Here is a 15,779-nt window from a genome sequence, read left to right as displayed (position 1 = left end):
TAACTTCTTAAAAGCCAGCAATGTTTGTTGATTCATCTGGGAGAGAGAGATGGAGACTGGAAAGATTAGGGTTTTTACACACATTTCTTCTTGAGCCTGCTTATTTGCTATTTCTTACCTGCTGGCACTATTTTACGCGAGTGATCTTTCACTTTATTCTCTTTGCACACATCAAATTGGTTCTCCCAAGTCTGATGCTTCTAACCTAAGCAGACCTGAATCCTAAAAGATCAAGACTTAGTTAAGAAAAGGTCAGCCGAAGGTTGTTTCACTTCCTTGAAGTAGCTGTGCCTCCTGGGGTTGCTTTTTTTTTTTTTTTTTCCCTAAAAGGACTCAAGAAGGAACCACGTGAGGCTCTGACATTTTAGGTCTGTCTGCTGGTGGAGAGGGTGGCTCTTCCAGAGAAATTTGCATACCTGCCACTCTTCCCTGGGAGATTCCCCCGTTTTTTTTCAAACTGGCTGATGCTCAGAACATAGACCACTGATGAAGGAAAGAGGAACTTTTTCACTCTTTACATTCTCCTCACATTTAGAAAAGATGTTTAAATCATTACTCTCATTGGATCCATAAATTTAGAGATCTTAACGTTTTTTGGGCAAAGGGTGGTTAGAGAGTAAAGTTGATAGGGACTTAACCATTCCTTGCATTTTAACACAATATTATTTCCCCTTTCCTTACCTCCTTTACGAACTCCTAAGTACAGAAGGGGGATATAAAAAAGGGAACCGGGAGCAAGTGTGAAAGCTCCATGGCTTTATCCTGTATCAGCGTTTTCCATACTGTTCATGGCCCAACAGTGGCCCACACATCTGCTGAGTAGGAATTGCTCATTGGTTCTGTTCATTTCATCTTGTGAAACTTTGGAGGTGGTTTCAGGCAGCCACTATGAATGGATCAAAGTGGAAATTGGAGCTGAAATTAATAAGCTTTTTTTTTTTTTTTCCTGAATTCCTAGTAGTTGAATAAGTATAGATTGTGTTGAATCATTTCCTTTATTTCAGAACTTCTCAGACTCTTTAATGTATTAGAGAGCGGTTGCTTAGGAAGATAAAATAGGAAACTTTCCCCAAAAAATGAGGTCTTCTCATTTTTTGTGCAGTTTACAAAATTCTGTCTTAAAACTCTCATTCTTCCTTCTAATTAGGGGGATACCTCTATTAGAAGATTACCACCACCCCCACACCCCCAGTATTTGCTCTGTAAATGAGATAAATAGCCTTGTACCTGGAAATATGGATCAAAGCAGCATTAAGCCTCCCTGTAGAATTTGAAAGGTATACGTGTTAATGTATCTGGGTTGCTAGATTAGCCTGTTTCTTCTAAGTACATTTCAAAATTATATTAGATTTATACAGTGGTAGTTAATTTCAAATGCATCTGCATGCGCTTCTTGAGCATGTTGGCTGTGTGCATGACACATGTTGCTTAAGCATTCAGCTTTTGAGAATGGCAAAATAGCATTATTGTGAATGTCTTAAATAGCATTAAAAATTTACCAGCATTTCAAATACTAGTACTGTCTTTATTTATGTATTTTTATTTAAATTAATATGATTAAACAATCGTAAGAGACAGTATGATCCTTGTTGGCTTGTAACTCTAGTTTTTATTGTCTTTTAGTTGTTACATAGAGCATCTGTTGAGGGGCTCTTTCAAAACAACAGCCAAGCACAGTCTTTGGGGCTAAAAGGCAGAGCAGCATTCAGCCATGGACCTGCCTCCCTCTAACAGGTAGCAGAGGCCTCTGGCAGCTACATTCCCTTCTGGAGTCTTTTTGTGCCTGTAAAATGCTGAGCAGTCCTGGTGACCTACCTCCAAGGCAGCTGCCCTCCGGAACATTTCCTTGGAAAGCAGCAACCGCCATTTTGAAATGTGAACAACCAGAGACTACACAGGAAAAAGGAAAGAAAAGTCTGGAAGTCTTAGGTGGCTTCACCATTCAGCCTTTGAATGAAAGGAAAGATACGCAACTCAAGTTTTTCCCTTCGAATATTACTCTATTGAAATGATTTTTTCCAAACTGATTAGGATTTGAATTTTGTGTTTAATTTTGTTCATAGTGCAAATTTTATTCCCAGTTAAATTATCTTCGTGTGTGCCTTCTTTCTCTAATTACCTTGAGGAACCCCAGCACCTACTGTAAGGAGAAAATGCTTCAGGATAACTCGAGATGCAGATATGTTATTGGTGGAAAGATGGTTCTGTGGAGGACTTCGTTGGGGGTACAGGTTTGCTGAGATAAGTCAAACTGCTGAAAGCTATCTTTGCAGATCATAGGCCTGCATTACCCTGGCCAGAAAGATGGGGTGATTAATACTTTTTTTTTTTGCCTATTTTTTGATTAGATGCCAGCTTTGTACTAAGAACTTGATGTGCTTTACCTTACAAGAATCTTTTGAAGTAGATATTACTAGCTTCATTTTCTAGATGGGGAAAATGAGTCTCTTACAGTGCTTAAACTCACATGGCATCTAATTGTAAAATGACAAGGGCTAGTCTCTCAAGCCTAAGGACCTCCTTGGGGCTAAAGAGTAAAAGAAAAGCCATTTCACAAAGAAGTAATGGTACTTGGAGTAGCATTTCAATAGATTTTCTGGTGAATCCCAGTTTGTAAGCATCTTGAAGGCTAGTTTAATAGAATTAATTGCATTGAGTTGACTCCTTTTGAAATTTTAGGAGAACTGGCTTAAAGCTTACATTTCCTTACCAAATTAGGCTATTCCTTTTCTTTCCTAAACCAGGGTCCTTTTCAAAAGGAAAACTTACCTTCTTTCCTTTCTAGTCCTCCAACTTGGAAGGAGAGCTTTGTAAGCTTCAAATTAATTACAAATTAAGTACCCTTGCCAAGTTGACTTCTTGCAGTTACACTATTGTTCACACTGATTGCTATCTTTCAGCTCTTTCCTACTAAACAATGGACTGTTTCCTGCTCAGTTCAGTAAACTGAAAATGTGGGGCTACACCTAGTCCCTATTTTCTGGGAGGGCTTTTCTCCTATATCTTTGCTTCAATGGAGGAATCTCTAGATACCGGATTTTTATCATTATTTTATTGGTTTAGATAACTTTTTATGACCTCTGAGAGGCACTGGTCTGCTATTCTGGGCAGGTCATGTCTTAGAAAGGTGAAGTAACTGTACACGTGACTGCTTCTACCTGGGTACTTTCTTCCATCCTACCTCTGGACCTGATCATTCGTCACTCAGGACCTTGATGCGGCCTCTGTGAGACCCTCCCCAGGGCTCTCCATTTGTGGGAGAGATGCCGTTATTTGATTCACGTTGTGCTTTGCAGTCACCTCTGCTCAGGTAGTACTGTTCTAACTGCTGTAGACATGGAGTGATTTTGATAGCACGTTTTCACCTTCTTCCAGATTGAAAATCTGTCAATCTCCCTGTGTGTCTTCAGAACCCAATTACCCAGGACTTGATAAGTGTTTGGAAAATTGACCACACTTCTCTTGTCTCTTCAAAGGCTTTTCACAAGTATTATCAGCTTGGAAAGAATTAATTCTATAGGATTCTAGAAGCACAAATCAGGAACGATGCTATGTTTATATTTTTGGTTCTGTGTTCTAAAAAATAAGGTTACCCATCTCCAGAGTTCTAAAAGAGTGGTGTATTTTCAACCTAATTTCCAGGATGCGAATACTGACAAAGCAGCTAATGTGTATAAGAATGTATTTCATATTGAATTTAAAATCACCTCTACTAAAGTCTCTTTTTTCTATTTCTCTGAGCAACTTTGCACGTAAATGTTTTGATTATGGAGAAGACTTGGTGGGTACAGAATTATAGATATTTGTGTTAGGCGCCATAATATAATACTACTTAGCATTCTCTGTCATAATTGTTTGTCTTCTCTAGTCTTTAAATTCAGAGGGCAGGAATGTACTCTGTATTATTAACCATTTTGTTCCCTGTATATAGTGTGATACATGATAAATAGACCTTTAATAAATGTCTGTAGAAGAAAGAAAATCGAATAATACTCGTTTGTGTTGTCTTGTTTCATTGATGTGTTTCTGGGAGTATTGTTACCTTTATGTACTTAAAGCCTGTGGTGGACCCTCAGGCCGTATTTGTTGAATGACGTGGTAGAAAACAATTGAGACTTACAGATTTTATTCGGTTTGTTTACATTTTAATTTTTGTGTGAGACTGTTGAGGCCAAGATAGGGCTCAAAGTTGTAACTTTCAGAATTGCTCAAAACTGAGTTAGCTGTCAGGGTAAATAGTGAGCTTTATGACTGCAGTGGTTCCCCAAAGCCTGGAGAAGCAACAATGGGAATGAGTCTGGAGTGCTGTAGATTATGTCCTGCCTTCCCCTGTCTTTAGAACAGTGAGAGGCACGAGCCAAAGGTTAGATTAGGTGAACTCTCAGATTTCTCCCAGTCTCAGTTTGTTTATGAGAGGGGAAGTGAGGAATGAGCCAAGGGATTTTGACTACTTTGTTGAGTGATAAACTGCTGTTTTAACTAGTTCTGGGATGTATATTTTCTTTTAAACTGAATGTCTTTTAAGCACTGGAAACGAATTTATGACTCCATTTCCACATGCAAATCCAGCTGCCAGTTCCTTCAGTAAAATGCTTAAGGGTGTTTGGTTGCAACCACTATAATGATTTCTTTGCAGTTTCAAAATTCTTTGAAATTCAACTTTTTAAACAAATGGTTAAATCTAGTTAGAAAACCAGAGCTAATCCTTGAAACTGACAGAGGGAAGTCTGTTTATGAGGAAAACTGTGGTACTCTTGGGTAAGTTTGGCAAAGTATCAATTTAGTAAAATGTGCCTTGTTTTGTTTTGCTTTACTCACACTCTAGACCTGACAGCAAATGAAAGCAGTTAATCTACATTTACATAGATATATACAAGAAACAAAGGGCAAAACTCCAGTAAACATTTTTTATTAATCAGTATTGCTGGAATGTAATATCTTTATGTATATGGTTTACCATTAAATCATTCAACTTCACGCCAGATATTCTTTTCGGAAATGGTGAATGGTCTTGATGGATAAGATCTGGTTCTCCAAATTTTTTTATTATGTATTCCACAGTGTGTAGAGGTACATTTAAGAAATTATATACATGCAGTACTATACTGATGTTTGCTGTCAAACACATGGCATAATATTAAATGATTAAATATTTGATTCACTTGGATCCTGCCAAAATATATTTCATGATGATATCCTTTGAAAATAATACAAAAGAATGCTTCATTATCATGATAAGAATCTGTTACCCATGATTTTCATACTGAAAATTTTCAACATTTGGAAGCACAGTTTTCTACTGAAAATCTTTAAGAGATTTCGGTAGTTTTGATCCATTTTGTTAAAAGTATGAAAGTGTCAAAGTTTAGTAACGTTTCGAAAAATTGCTGTTTAGTATTAGGGTTGATGACAATTTAATGGGCAGTTTTTTAAATTGAAGTATAATCAACACAATGTTAGGTTAGTGTCAGGTGTACAATATAGTGATTCAACAACTCTATGCATTATGCTATGCTCACCACAAGTGTAGCTGGACAAATTTTAACTGAAACATTTGCTTTATTGATAAATAAGATGAAAAGCTGAATACTGCAGTGATGGAAACATTTCAAAACATCTGATTTCAAAAACTTAGATTTTTATGAGGCTGACAACTCCTACTAGGAATAGGGCAAATGTAAGCTTTGCCCTTTGCTTATGTCTGCTTAAATTTATTTGCAAATTCTGGTTTCTCTGCAAGTATTTTAAGCCATTTGTTCATATTGTGAGAATTAGCTTAATTAAAGCAGGTAAGTACATAAATCAGTTTAGGTAGGCACGTGTAAAAGGGAAGATGCCATGTCCTAACCATCGCATTGGTAAGCATGCTACATGGCAGGTGAACGTCAGACCTTGAAACTGAGTGGCAGTGTCACTGTTGCTTTGGTTATTAAATAACAGTGGAAGAGGGTTTTCAGTTTTATTTATATAATTACAAATGTAAATAAAAATTCTATTTTTCCCAATATTCCAGTGGATCATCTCTTTGTCTCATTTTGGAAGCCACTGGTTGACAGGATAGGACCTGTATCCTATAACACATTGGGCATAGTGTTTAAGTTCTTCCATGGCAAAGATAAAGTCTTAAGACAACTTTGTATCCCCCATGGTAACAGGTAGTAGTATTTATATTGTTGCTTTTTGAGTGTTTCGAAACGTTTTAAACTCTTCACACTTCAATGTTCTCTTTATCCTTCATAGGAATCCAGTGAAGTGTAGGTTTCGTTCCCATTATCAGGTGAAGAAACTGGGGCTTCTTAGTCGTGGCTTACTCAAGTTTACATAAATTATAAGTGGCAGAATAAGATTTAAAGGGCAAAGTCCTTTTTACTAAACTTTTTTTCTCATAGTGCATCACATAAAGTATTCAAATATTTGCCAAGTATATTATTAATCAGGGAAACAGTGGAACAAGTTGATTTGAAACCCCTCAGTGTCAAAAAGCAGTTGGGAGAAAATCAGGGTAAATAACTTAAGTTCTAAAATATCCCAGTCTGGTCTTTTTCAGACGGTTAATATTACTAGGTAAATGTAAATAAAATGAGTGGGAACTTGAGGAGGGGTTTGAGAGTGTTTGGCAATCCAGCAGTAATTTTGAAGAAGCAAGTGGATAGCTATGGAATACTAGTAGTTTCCTAACCTTAAGGGCTGGCATGTGGAATTTCTTTACATTTTATGAAATTATGTATTTGTTGAAATTGGCATAAATGAATAGAATCTTAAATTATACCATCTGTGCAGACTGTATTCAAACACTGATGTTTACATAAATGAAATAAATTAAAACTCTTAAATTTGGCTACATTTCAAGCTGGATAGTGTGGCCAAAACTTCAACTTCTTGATTGGTAATAATGTCAGAAATCACATAAGAAGTATTTAATAAGAGCAGCAAAAAAAGATACCATGAGAACATTCCAGTCAAGAAAATAACAGAGCACAGAGTGTGGTCCTCTCAGGTTGGAAGGTCGTGAGCACTTGGCTTCTGGAGTGGTAAATCCCTCCTTTCTACTGAGTTCAGCACAGTGTTATTAACAACTCTGTCCTACCTTTTATAAGGTAATTTCAGGGTCTTTCTAATATCTTAGAAGCACCACACTTCTCTTACAAACTTCATATCTTCTGAGTTTCTTGTGTTACTGCTAAACGGGACTTGGCATCTGTTGTTCTTTCTATTCTATTCTTCATTCATTTATTCACTCATTCCATAACTGATTGCTTCCTAATGCCAGTTTCCTAGTTCCTGAATAAACAAAAAGTCCTGTTCTCACAGTGTTTGTTTTTGAGGACAGAACAACCTCATAAGCTGCTGTGAAAATTAAATGGATTAGTATATATAAAACAGAATCTATGAGGTGGAATCTTTTATCATCCTGATTTTATGGATGAGGACACAGAAAGGATAAGTAACCTGCTTAGGCTCACATGGCCAGTAAGTGGCAGAGCTGGATACAGTCTAGGCAGTCCAGCCTGAAAAACATGTCCTAGACCTCTACCCACCTCCCATCAAAAATGGTAAAAAGACTTAACAAGCCAAGGCAACATAAATACTTGACCGGTGGGGAGGGACAGCTACCTGTGAGGGCTGCTAGAGAATGTAGGTGGCCCTTAAAGGGCTTGGACAACAATTTGGACCTGACTCGGGAGTCAGTTAATCTTCGCAACTTTTTTTTTTTTGAAGGAAACAATGGATGAAGCAATGATCCAACCACCTGTGAGCCCATATTTGAATTCTCTCTTCTCCATTTACTTTGCGAAGCCACTTTTTTTTTTTTTCGTAAGAGGAATGCCTGTTATCCCAAGGAATCATTTTATGGCTCAAATGATACAGACAGAAACCCTTTGCAAATTGGGATTTTTTTTTTTATTCTTATGTTAATCCCCATACATTACATCATTAGTTTTAGATGAAGTGTTCCATGATTCATTGTTTGTGCATAACAACCAGTGCTCCGTGCAGAATGTGCCCTCAATACCCACCACCAGGCTAACCCATCCTCCCACCCCCCTCCCCTCAAGAACCCTCAGTTTGTTTTTCAGAGTTCATGGTCTCTCATGGTTCGTCTACCCCTCCGATTTCCCCCGCTTCATTCTTCCCCTCCCGCTACCTTCTTCTTCTTCTTTTTTTTTTTTCTTAACATATATTGCATTACTTGTTTCAGAGGTACAGATCTGAGATTCAACCGTCTTGCACAATTCACAGCGCTTACCAGAGCACATACCCTCCCCAGTGTCTATCACCCAGCCACCCCATCCCTCCCACCCCACCCCCCACTCCAGCAACCCTCAGTTTGTTTCCTGAGATTAAGAATTCCTCGTATCAGTGAGGTCATATGATACATGTCTTTCTCTGATTGACTTATTTCGCTTAGCATAACACCCCCCAGTTCCAACCGCATTGTTGCAAATGGCAAGATCCCATTCCTTTTTGATGGCTGCATAATATTCCATTGTGTGTGTGTGTGTGTGTGTGTGTGTGTGTGTGTGTGTGTATACCACATCTTCTTTATCCATTCATCTGTCGATGGACATCTTGGCTCTTTAAACCTTTGCTGCATGGCTTCTAGGTATCTCCTTTCTGTGTTGGGCAATTGACCAGTATGTTTACTTCTCTAGCTCTTTGTGAGAAGAAAAAAGGGTATGAAGAAGTGGTACACAGTATGGGGAAGAACCCTTGGGTCTAGGAGCCCTTGGTTATAAATTCTCATTTGACCACCTTCTTTAGGGCTCTTTTTTTTTTGTCCCCTGAGACTGTATTATCTCTTTGTTTCCTTGAGCCTCTAAGATTGATGAGTGACCTGTGAAGTATTTATAAAGCATGAAGTGACAGGTAAATGTGGAAGTGCTGTTGTGCTGTATGTTAATGAGGAATCTCGAGTCCTTAAACAGATCTGGTAAGAGAATGCAGTGAAACAAGTCATGCTATGGTGAATTTTTTCCCCCTTTCGAAATAACAAGTCAGCCTTCCTGTCACAGGGAAAGTTCATTTGGTGTTAGACACAATGCTTGTAACTATGACTCAGTTGTGTCAACCAGGTGCACAAAACCACACTGATGAAAAACATGGGGCCCAGTTCTTGCAACTTGAATGCCCCTAACTCTTTTGGTATGTAGGGAAAGTTATTTCATCTGTGATCTAAATTTCTGCCTAGATGGGGAAGTATCCCAGGCTTCTCCAGCACGGTTAGCTTGTTGAACCGCATGATGTCATAATGAATTATTTACATCTGCTGCTTTCATCGAATTGTGAGCCTCTTAAGGTCTGGGCTGGGGCCACCTCAGTATATATGTGTGGGCATGCCTAGCACATGCACGATGCCTGAGAAAAATGTGACCAATCAATACTTGATAAATAAGTGAAAGAACTTAGCAAAACACAAAATAGGTTGTATAAATAACAATTTTTTTTTTTCCAGAAAGTGCAATCCTAATTCCAAACAGATGAGCCTTAGTAGCCTCTAACAACACCTGGACTATCCCTCAGGGGTGTCCTCTTCTAGGACTTTGTAGGCTGTGAGTCTCATTCTTAGGAAATAAAAGTATTTTTTTAAAGTGATTTCACAAAATTTATGTAACACTCTTCATTTTATAAACAAGAAAATTCCACCCAGAGACCCATTTCACCTTTTGTTTCCATTTTTTAAAAACCATATTTCAGAAAAGTTTTATGTATTTGTATTCAACTTAAGCACTGTCTTGTAATTTCTTTTTCTTAACATAGGTTTGCTTTTTTTATGGTTCTATAGAGGGGTTGATGCACTTTTTCTTATAAGACCAGATAGTAAATGTTCCAGGCTTTGTGGGCCTGTGTTCTCTGAGGCAGCTGCGCAGTCCTGCTGTTGTAGCGTGACCACAGCCATAGACCGCGCAGACACCAGGGGCCTGGTTGTGCTCAGTAAAACTATATTCACAGAAGCACGCAGGCTTCTCTAGCCCTACTTTACTTACCTCTCTCCTACAGAACTCCTATTTATCATGTAGAATGCTGTATAATACTATTTGAGTTATTAATTTACTAAATTATTTTTATACATGAACATTTGGGCACTTTTGTTCTTGGTTTTGTTTTTAGGTTTTCTGTTCTCTTGCGAGGAGTGTCTTCCTATATTTAGCATTTTTTTTCATTTATGTGTATATGACAGTTTCTATGAGGTACATTTCAAGAACTCTTCAAAGTCTTGTGAGACTGCTTTCTAAAACCTCAAGGGTGAGGGAGCCTTGGCTTAGCCCCACCTGGCCTGTCTGACCAGCTCACAGCCGAGAAGGGAACATGATCGAGAGCCTGTCCCAGTGAGAAACGAATACAATGCTAAGGGGTTTAGGTTACATCATACGAGGTTACCCATATTACTGTGTTTTTGATCTATAAAAATAGCAGTTGAGTGTAGTTTTGAATAATAAATATAAATTTTAGTGACCTTCTCATACAACACACCCTCTAATGTCACAGCTCAGTCATATCCTAGGCCTCTACTCAGTGTTCCTCATCCTGAGTTGGGGCTTTGGCAGGGACAGAAGGAGTGGTGAGCTGAACTCATGCAAGTGAAGATATTCTTAGCCAGAGGTAGATAGACAGGTCTCACAATATCATGAACCACAAATACAGGTGCAAAGTGTAAGTATCTATGAGTAGTCCATAGTAACTTATCCTGTGCTGGAGAGCTTAGTGGATGGTGAATCCCAAGATTCAAATCCAGCTCTTTGGGATTGTAAAGCCAGACATGTTTAACTCCATTCCTAAATAGATGATTTAAATTCAGAGAGTCAGATGCAATAAGGTAATTTTACTTGATGTATAGTTTAGCCTATACATGCCTCTAAACTCAGGGTTTCCAAACCACAGGCCTATTTTTGTTTGTTTTGTTTTTAGATTTTTATTTATTTCAGAGAGAGAGAGAGAACACCAGCTGGGGAGACAGGCAGAGGGAGAGAGGGAGAAACAGACTCCCCACTGAACAGGGAACCCGATGCAGGACTCTATCCCAGGACCCTGAGATCATGACCTGAGCTGAAGGCAGACGCTTAACTGACTGAGCCACCCAGGCACCCCTCACAGGCCTGTTTTTGTAAATAAAATTTTATTGGTACACAGCCTAGTTCATGCATGTCTGTATTCCCTATACATCTTTTATATGGCAGTGGCAGAGTTCAGTGGTTTTGACAGAGGCCTTATAGTTTGCAAGCCTTAAAATATTGATTTTCTGGCTTTTAAAAAATAAGCTTGCCAACCCCTGCACACAGGTAAAGTACTATCCGTCATATTAATTAGGAGTTTGCAAATGATAGCCCATGAACCAAAAATAACCTCCTGTGTACTTATGGAAAGTATTGCAACACAGCTGACCGCTGTGCCAGTTTGTTTATGTGTTGTCTGACTGCTTTGGGCTTTTGTTCCATTAGATTAAGTCAATGCATGAAATTGGCCCAAGTCCCTCCTCATTGAAATTTAGTGTGATTTTTTCCTTTCTTCCTCCCAAAACTCTGTGCTCTCATTCTGGATTATGTGTCCCTCCTCCATGAGGAGATGTTATAATGTGAGTGTTTGTAAGCTCTGGAGCTTAAGTATGAGTTCAGATCCCAGGTCTGTCACTTTGTAGGTGTTTTTCAGTATTAACTTTCAATGAGACAAAGGGCCAGATTCGTGAAATTAAATGGAGAACATATTTAATAATCAGGTTCCTCTTAGCTCCCCCGTAATCAGAATGTCCTACTCAATGGTGAGGTTGACAGAAGAAGGGATTTTGTTGTTGTATGGAAATGTTTCACTCTTTGTTTTGTAGTTTGCCGGAGTCCATCTTCTGTGAATAGAAAAGTATAGTCTGACAGCCTGAGCAGAATTTTGTTTCTGCCACTTCACAGCTGTTTCCTTAGGAGTTCTGTAGCCTCTTTGAGCTGGGCCTCCACTCCTTTGCTGGTAAAAATGGGGTTATGGAAGCCTCATTCCTCATAGGCTTCCTGTGAGGATTGAAGGAGGGAACTTTTGTAAAATGCCTGGAATGTGGCAGATGCTCTAAAAATGTTTCTTTCCCTGCTTTTGATTCCCAGAAGTGTTTTCTTATGTAAATTTTGTTTGGCACTCAGTGATGGTAATCATAGAAAAGTTTATTTCGTATCCTTTTCTAGGCAAATTCTCAGAATGTAACCGCTCAGGGTGAAGTTTTTATTTTGGTTGGCAGGCTGGTTCCCAAGATGAAATGAAAAAGGAGCATCTTGACTGTGAATGGGAGCCAGGGAAATGGACCTGAGAAATGAACATCAATTCACTTGACGTTTCCTTCCCTGTTCTGATTGCAGTATAAAGAAGAGGGTCACACAGTAACCAGTTACTGCAACGAGACCCTGCCCGGATGGGTGCATGACGTGCTGGGCCGGAACTGGGCTTGTTTTACTGGAACCAAGATGGGAGCCATCCCTGAGAAAGTGAAGGTGAACACAGCACACTCTGAGAGGCTCCGGGAAAAGTGAGTCGTCACCAGTGGGAGATACATTTAGTTTTGTTTTAGAGTATGTAGCAGTATGTGTCTAGATTAGTTCTTGGAAAATTTTTTTTGATTATATAAAATTTATTTGACTTACAAACAGAAGCCATGTTCTATAAAAATTCACTGGTGTTGAGTAATGGAACTGAGAGGAGAAAGTATTTTTTTCACAGCACTCCGAAAGTAATGGACCAGTGATGGCTTTAAAGGAAATTTATATGAGAGACTATAGAATTGCAGTGACTAATAAAGAAAAATCATTTTATTATTGCCATGTGATAACATGTTGTAGAACACTTGTAGATACAAGTGTTTATGTTGCAACAAATGTAGGTGATACTAACTGAAATAAATTTTACACAAGGCAGTGAATAACCGAAATAAAAATTTTTAGTATTGATGGAGTGTAGTAGTTTGCTGGGGCTGCCATAAGGAGCCCAGACTGCATGGCTTACGCAATGGAAATGTATTTTCTCACAGTTCTGGAGGCTACAAGTCCAAGATCAGTGTCAGCAGGTTTGGTTTTTTGGGAAGCCTCTCTCCCTGACTTGACATGGCCACCTTCTCCTGGTGTCCTTACACGGCCTCCCTCTGTCTGTGTCTTGCTCTCTTTTTCTCATAAGCACACCCAGTCATATAAGGGTTGGGACCACCCATATGACCTCATTTTACCATAATTTCCTTATTAAAGGTCATATCTCCAAATATAGTCACTTTCAGAGGTACTGGAGGTTAGGACTTAAACCTGTGAATTTTGGAAGGACACAATTCAGCTTACAACATGCAGTTAATGTTTTTGTTAAGTGAGGTTCAGTTTAAGTAACTGAACCACACAAACAAGAGATTTCAGATTTTATTCACTTGGAAGGAAAAGATAAATGGATATTAATGGTAGCAACTTCTTCCTGTTTCATTTAGTTTGTCAAATCCACTTGAAAGGACACATGAATAAATCATCCCAAGCCAGGCCATGCTGGGAGTGAATGATTCTGTAGTAGAGAGGTTGGGGACAAGAGTTTAAAGAGGACAAATTGTGCTTGTCTGGGAAGGTACTCACCAAGATCTAAACTAATACATCCCCTCCATTTTGAATTTACCTTTTAAATTGCTTGGCTTGGCTTGGTCCTTGAACAATACATTTCCTATTAAACTGTTCACTTTTCACCCTACCATTTAGGAGGTACTATGTACTAATGTGTTCTTTTGATTATTTCAAACATGGCCTCATTTAATGAAGAAGCTACCAGCTGGAGTGCTCAGACCTATGTTATTGCACCTATAAAGTGAACATTGGGGACTAAATTACCTTCAAGGTCCCTTTCAGCTCTTAATGATCTGTCATCCCATAGTAAAGTATGTTATTTTTAATTTCCTTGGATCTTAAACACTGAAAATAAGTGTTTAAGACCTACCTTGTCATTATTATAATGCACATGTCAGTGTCTGATATTTGCTAGACGTCAGTGATAAAGCAAGGGAAGTAGGGCTGAGTTACTATTTTTCGAATACTTCAAAATCAATAGTGACTCATCAGTAGAAAATACTTCAAAATATACATTTACAATTTAAAATTTTACCCCCTTGTCTAAAGAGACAAACAACTGTAACTTGTTTTTGTTGTTGTATGAGTGTTGTCAGAAATATGATACAGGCAGTTTTAAAATCTCTTTAGTAAAGGTACTTCTCTGGTTTCATACTTTGCAACAAGAAGGGAAGAACTTTGTTAAAAACATATGAACATTCTGAATATAGTTGCACATCTTTCTTATTATCTTCAGTGCTCCCAGGTTTTTTGACTATATCAAAATACTTCCTCAGTGAACATCTAAATAAAAAGAGAAAGAAAAGTGCACAGTATGGCTAGATATACTCAGATTAGGTGTATCTTGCTTTGCATAATTGAGAAGTCTTGGATAATGAGTCACACTTGAGTGACAGAATCTTCTCTAGTAGAAATAATATGGTGTATTCTGTAATTCCTAGCACCTGGCACATAGGTTTGATACATGTTTGAATTGTGTGACTGATCAACTCCCCCAATCTTTTTGCTTTGTAAACATGTTCTTTGTGTTGGATTTATTTGTATCTGTACCCAAACATTTGATAACAGGGAAACCAGTCCTTCTCAAATTTTAATGTTACTATGACTCAGCTGGGAATCTTGTTAAAATGTAGATTCTGACTTCGGTGGTTTGGATTGGATACTTAGAGGGCTTTCAGGTGCTACTGCTAATACTGGACTCAAGAACCAAATTTGAGTAACGAGGATATAAACCCAGGTCCAATGTGATAATTTTTTGCATCCTATGGTAATAATGTTTGCCATGTTATATGTACATGATACACAGTTCCTGCCATCCTCTCCTTTTATTATTATTATTACAAAGTTAGAAAGGTTGCATTGTAGAAATTGTAGAGGGTGGGGAAAGGTGGTGATCCTGCATTGTCACTCAGATAACCATTTTTGGCATTTAAAAAAGAGTATTTATAATATAAATTTCACAAAATGGTTAATTCTATCTAAACTTCCTTGATATCCTTTTTTTATTATGTTATGTTAATCACCATACATTACATCATTAGTTTTTGATGTAGTGTTCCATGATTCATTGTTTGTGTATAACACCCAGTGCTCCATGCAGAATGTGCCCTCTTTAATACCCATCACCAGGCTAACCCATCCCCCCACCCCCCTCCCCTCTAGAACCCTCAGTTTGTTTTTCAGAGGCCATGGTCTCTCATGGTTCATCTCCCCCTCCGATTTCCCCCCCTTCATTCTTCCACTCCTGCTATCTTCTTCTTCTTCTTTTTTTTTTTTTTTAACATATAATGTATTATTTGTTTCAGAGGTACAGGTCTGTGATTCAACAGTCTTACACAATTCACAGTGCTCACCATAGCACATACCCTCCCCAATGTCTATCACCCAGCCACCCCATCCCTCCTACCCCCCACCACTCCAGCAACCCTCAGTTTGTTTCCTGAGATTAAGAATTCCTCATATCAGTGAGGTCATTATGATACATGTCTTTCTCTGATTGACTTATTTCACTCAGCATAATACTCTCCATTCCATCCACGTGGTTGCAAATGACATAAACTTCTTTGATATCCTGCCTTATTATTTATTTTTTTTTCTGCCTTATTATTTAATGTAGTGTGAACACTCTTCCATATCACTTGTTAACATTAAAAATAAAACTGCCAATTATTTTACCAGCAAAATATGGTTTTATTCGGGAATAGCAGGGAACTGCAACTG

The 15,779-nt window shown here is 38.3% G+C and overlaps 1 protein-coding gene across 3 annotated transcripts in view; it reads left to right on the top strand.

Moving 5' to 3' along the window:
- CTSC (cathepsin C) overlaps positions 1–15,779 on the top strand; it is a 36,998-nt gene that overhangs the window by 7,693 nt on the left and 13,526 nt on the right. For 2 of the 3 annotated variants that reach the window (XM_021691813.1, XM_021691814.2), the window contains exon 3: positions 12,333–12,499. In XM_021691813.1, coding sequence (XP_021547488.1) covers positions 12,333–12,499 — 167 coding nt within the window. Of the gene's footprint in view, positions 1–1,623; positions 3,963–12,332; positions 12,500–15,779 lie in introns of those variants that run through there. The other variant, XM_021691817.1, reaches the window with a different exon arrangement.

This window comes from Neomonachus schauinslandi, chromosome 11, assembly GCF_002201575.2.
Source record: "Neomonachus schauinslandi chromosome 11, ASM220157v2, whole genome shotgun sequence".
NCBI lineage: Eukaryota > Metazoa > Chordata > Mammalia > Carnivora > Phocidae > Neomonachus > Neomonachus schauinslandi.
The sequence above is the reverse complement of the archived record's forward strand: the minus strand, read 5'-3'. Positions and strand labels throughout refer to the sequence as shown.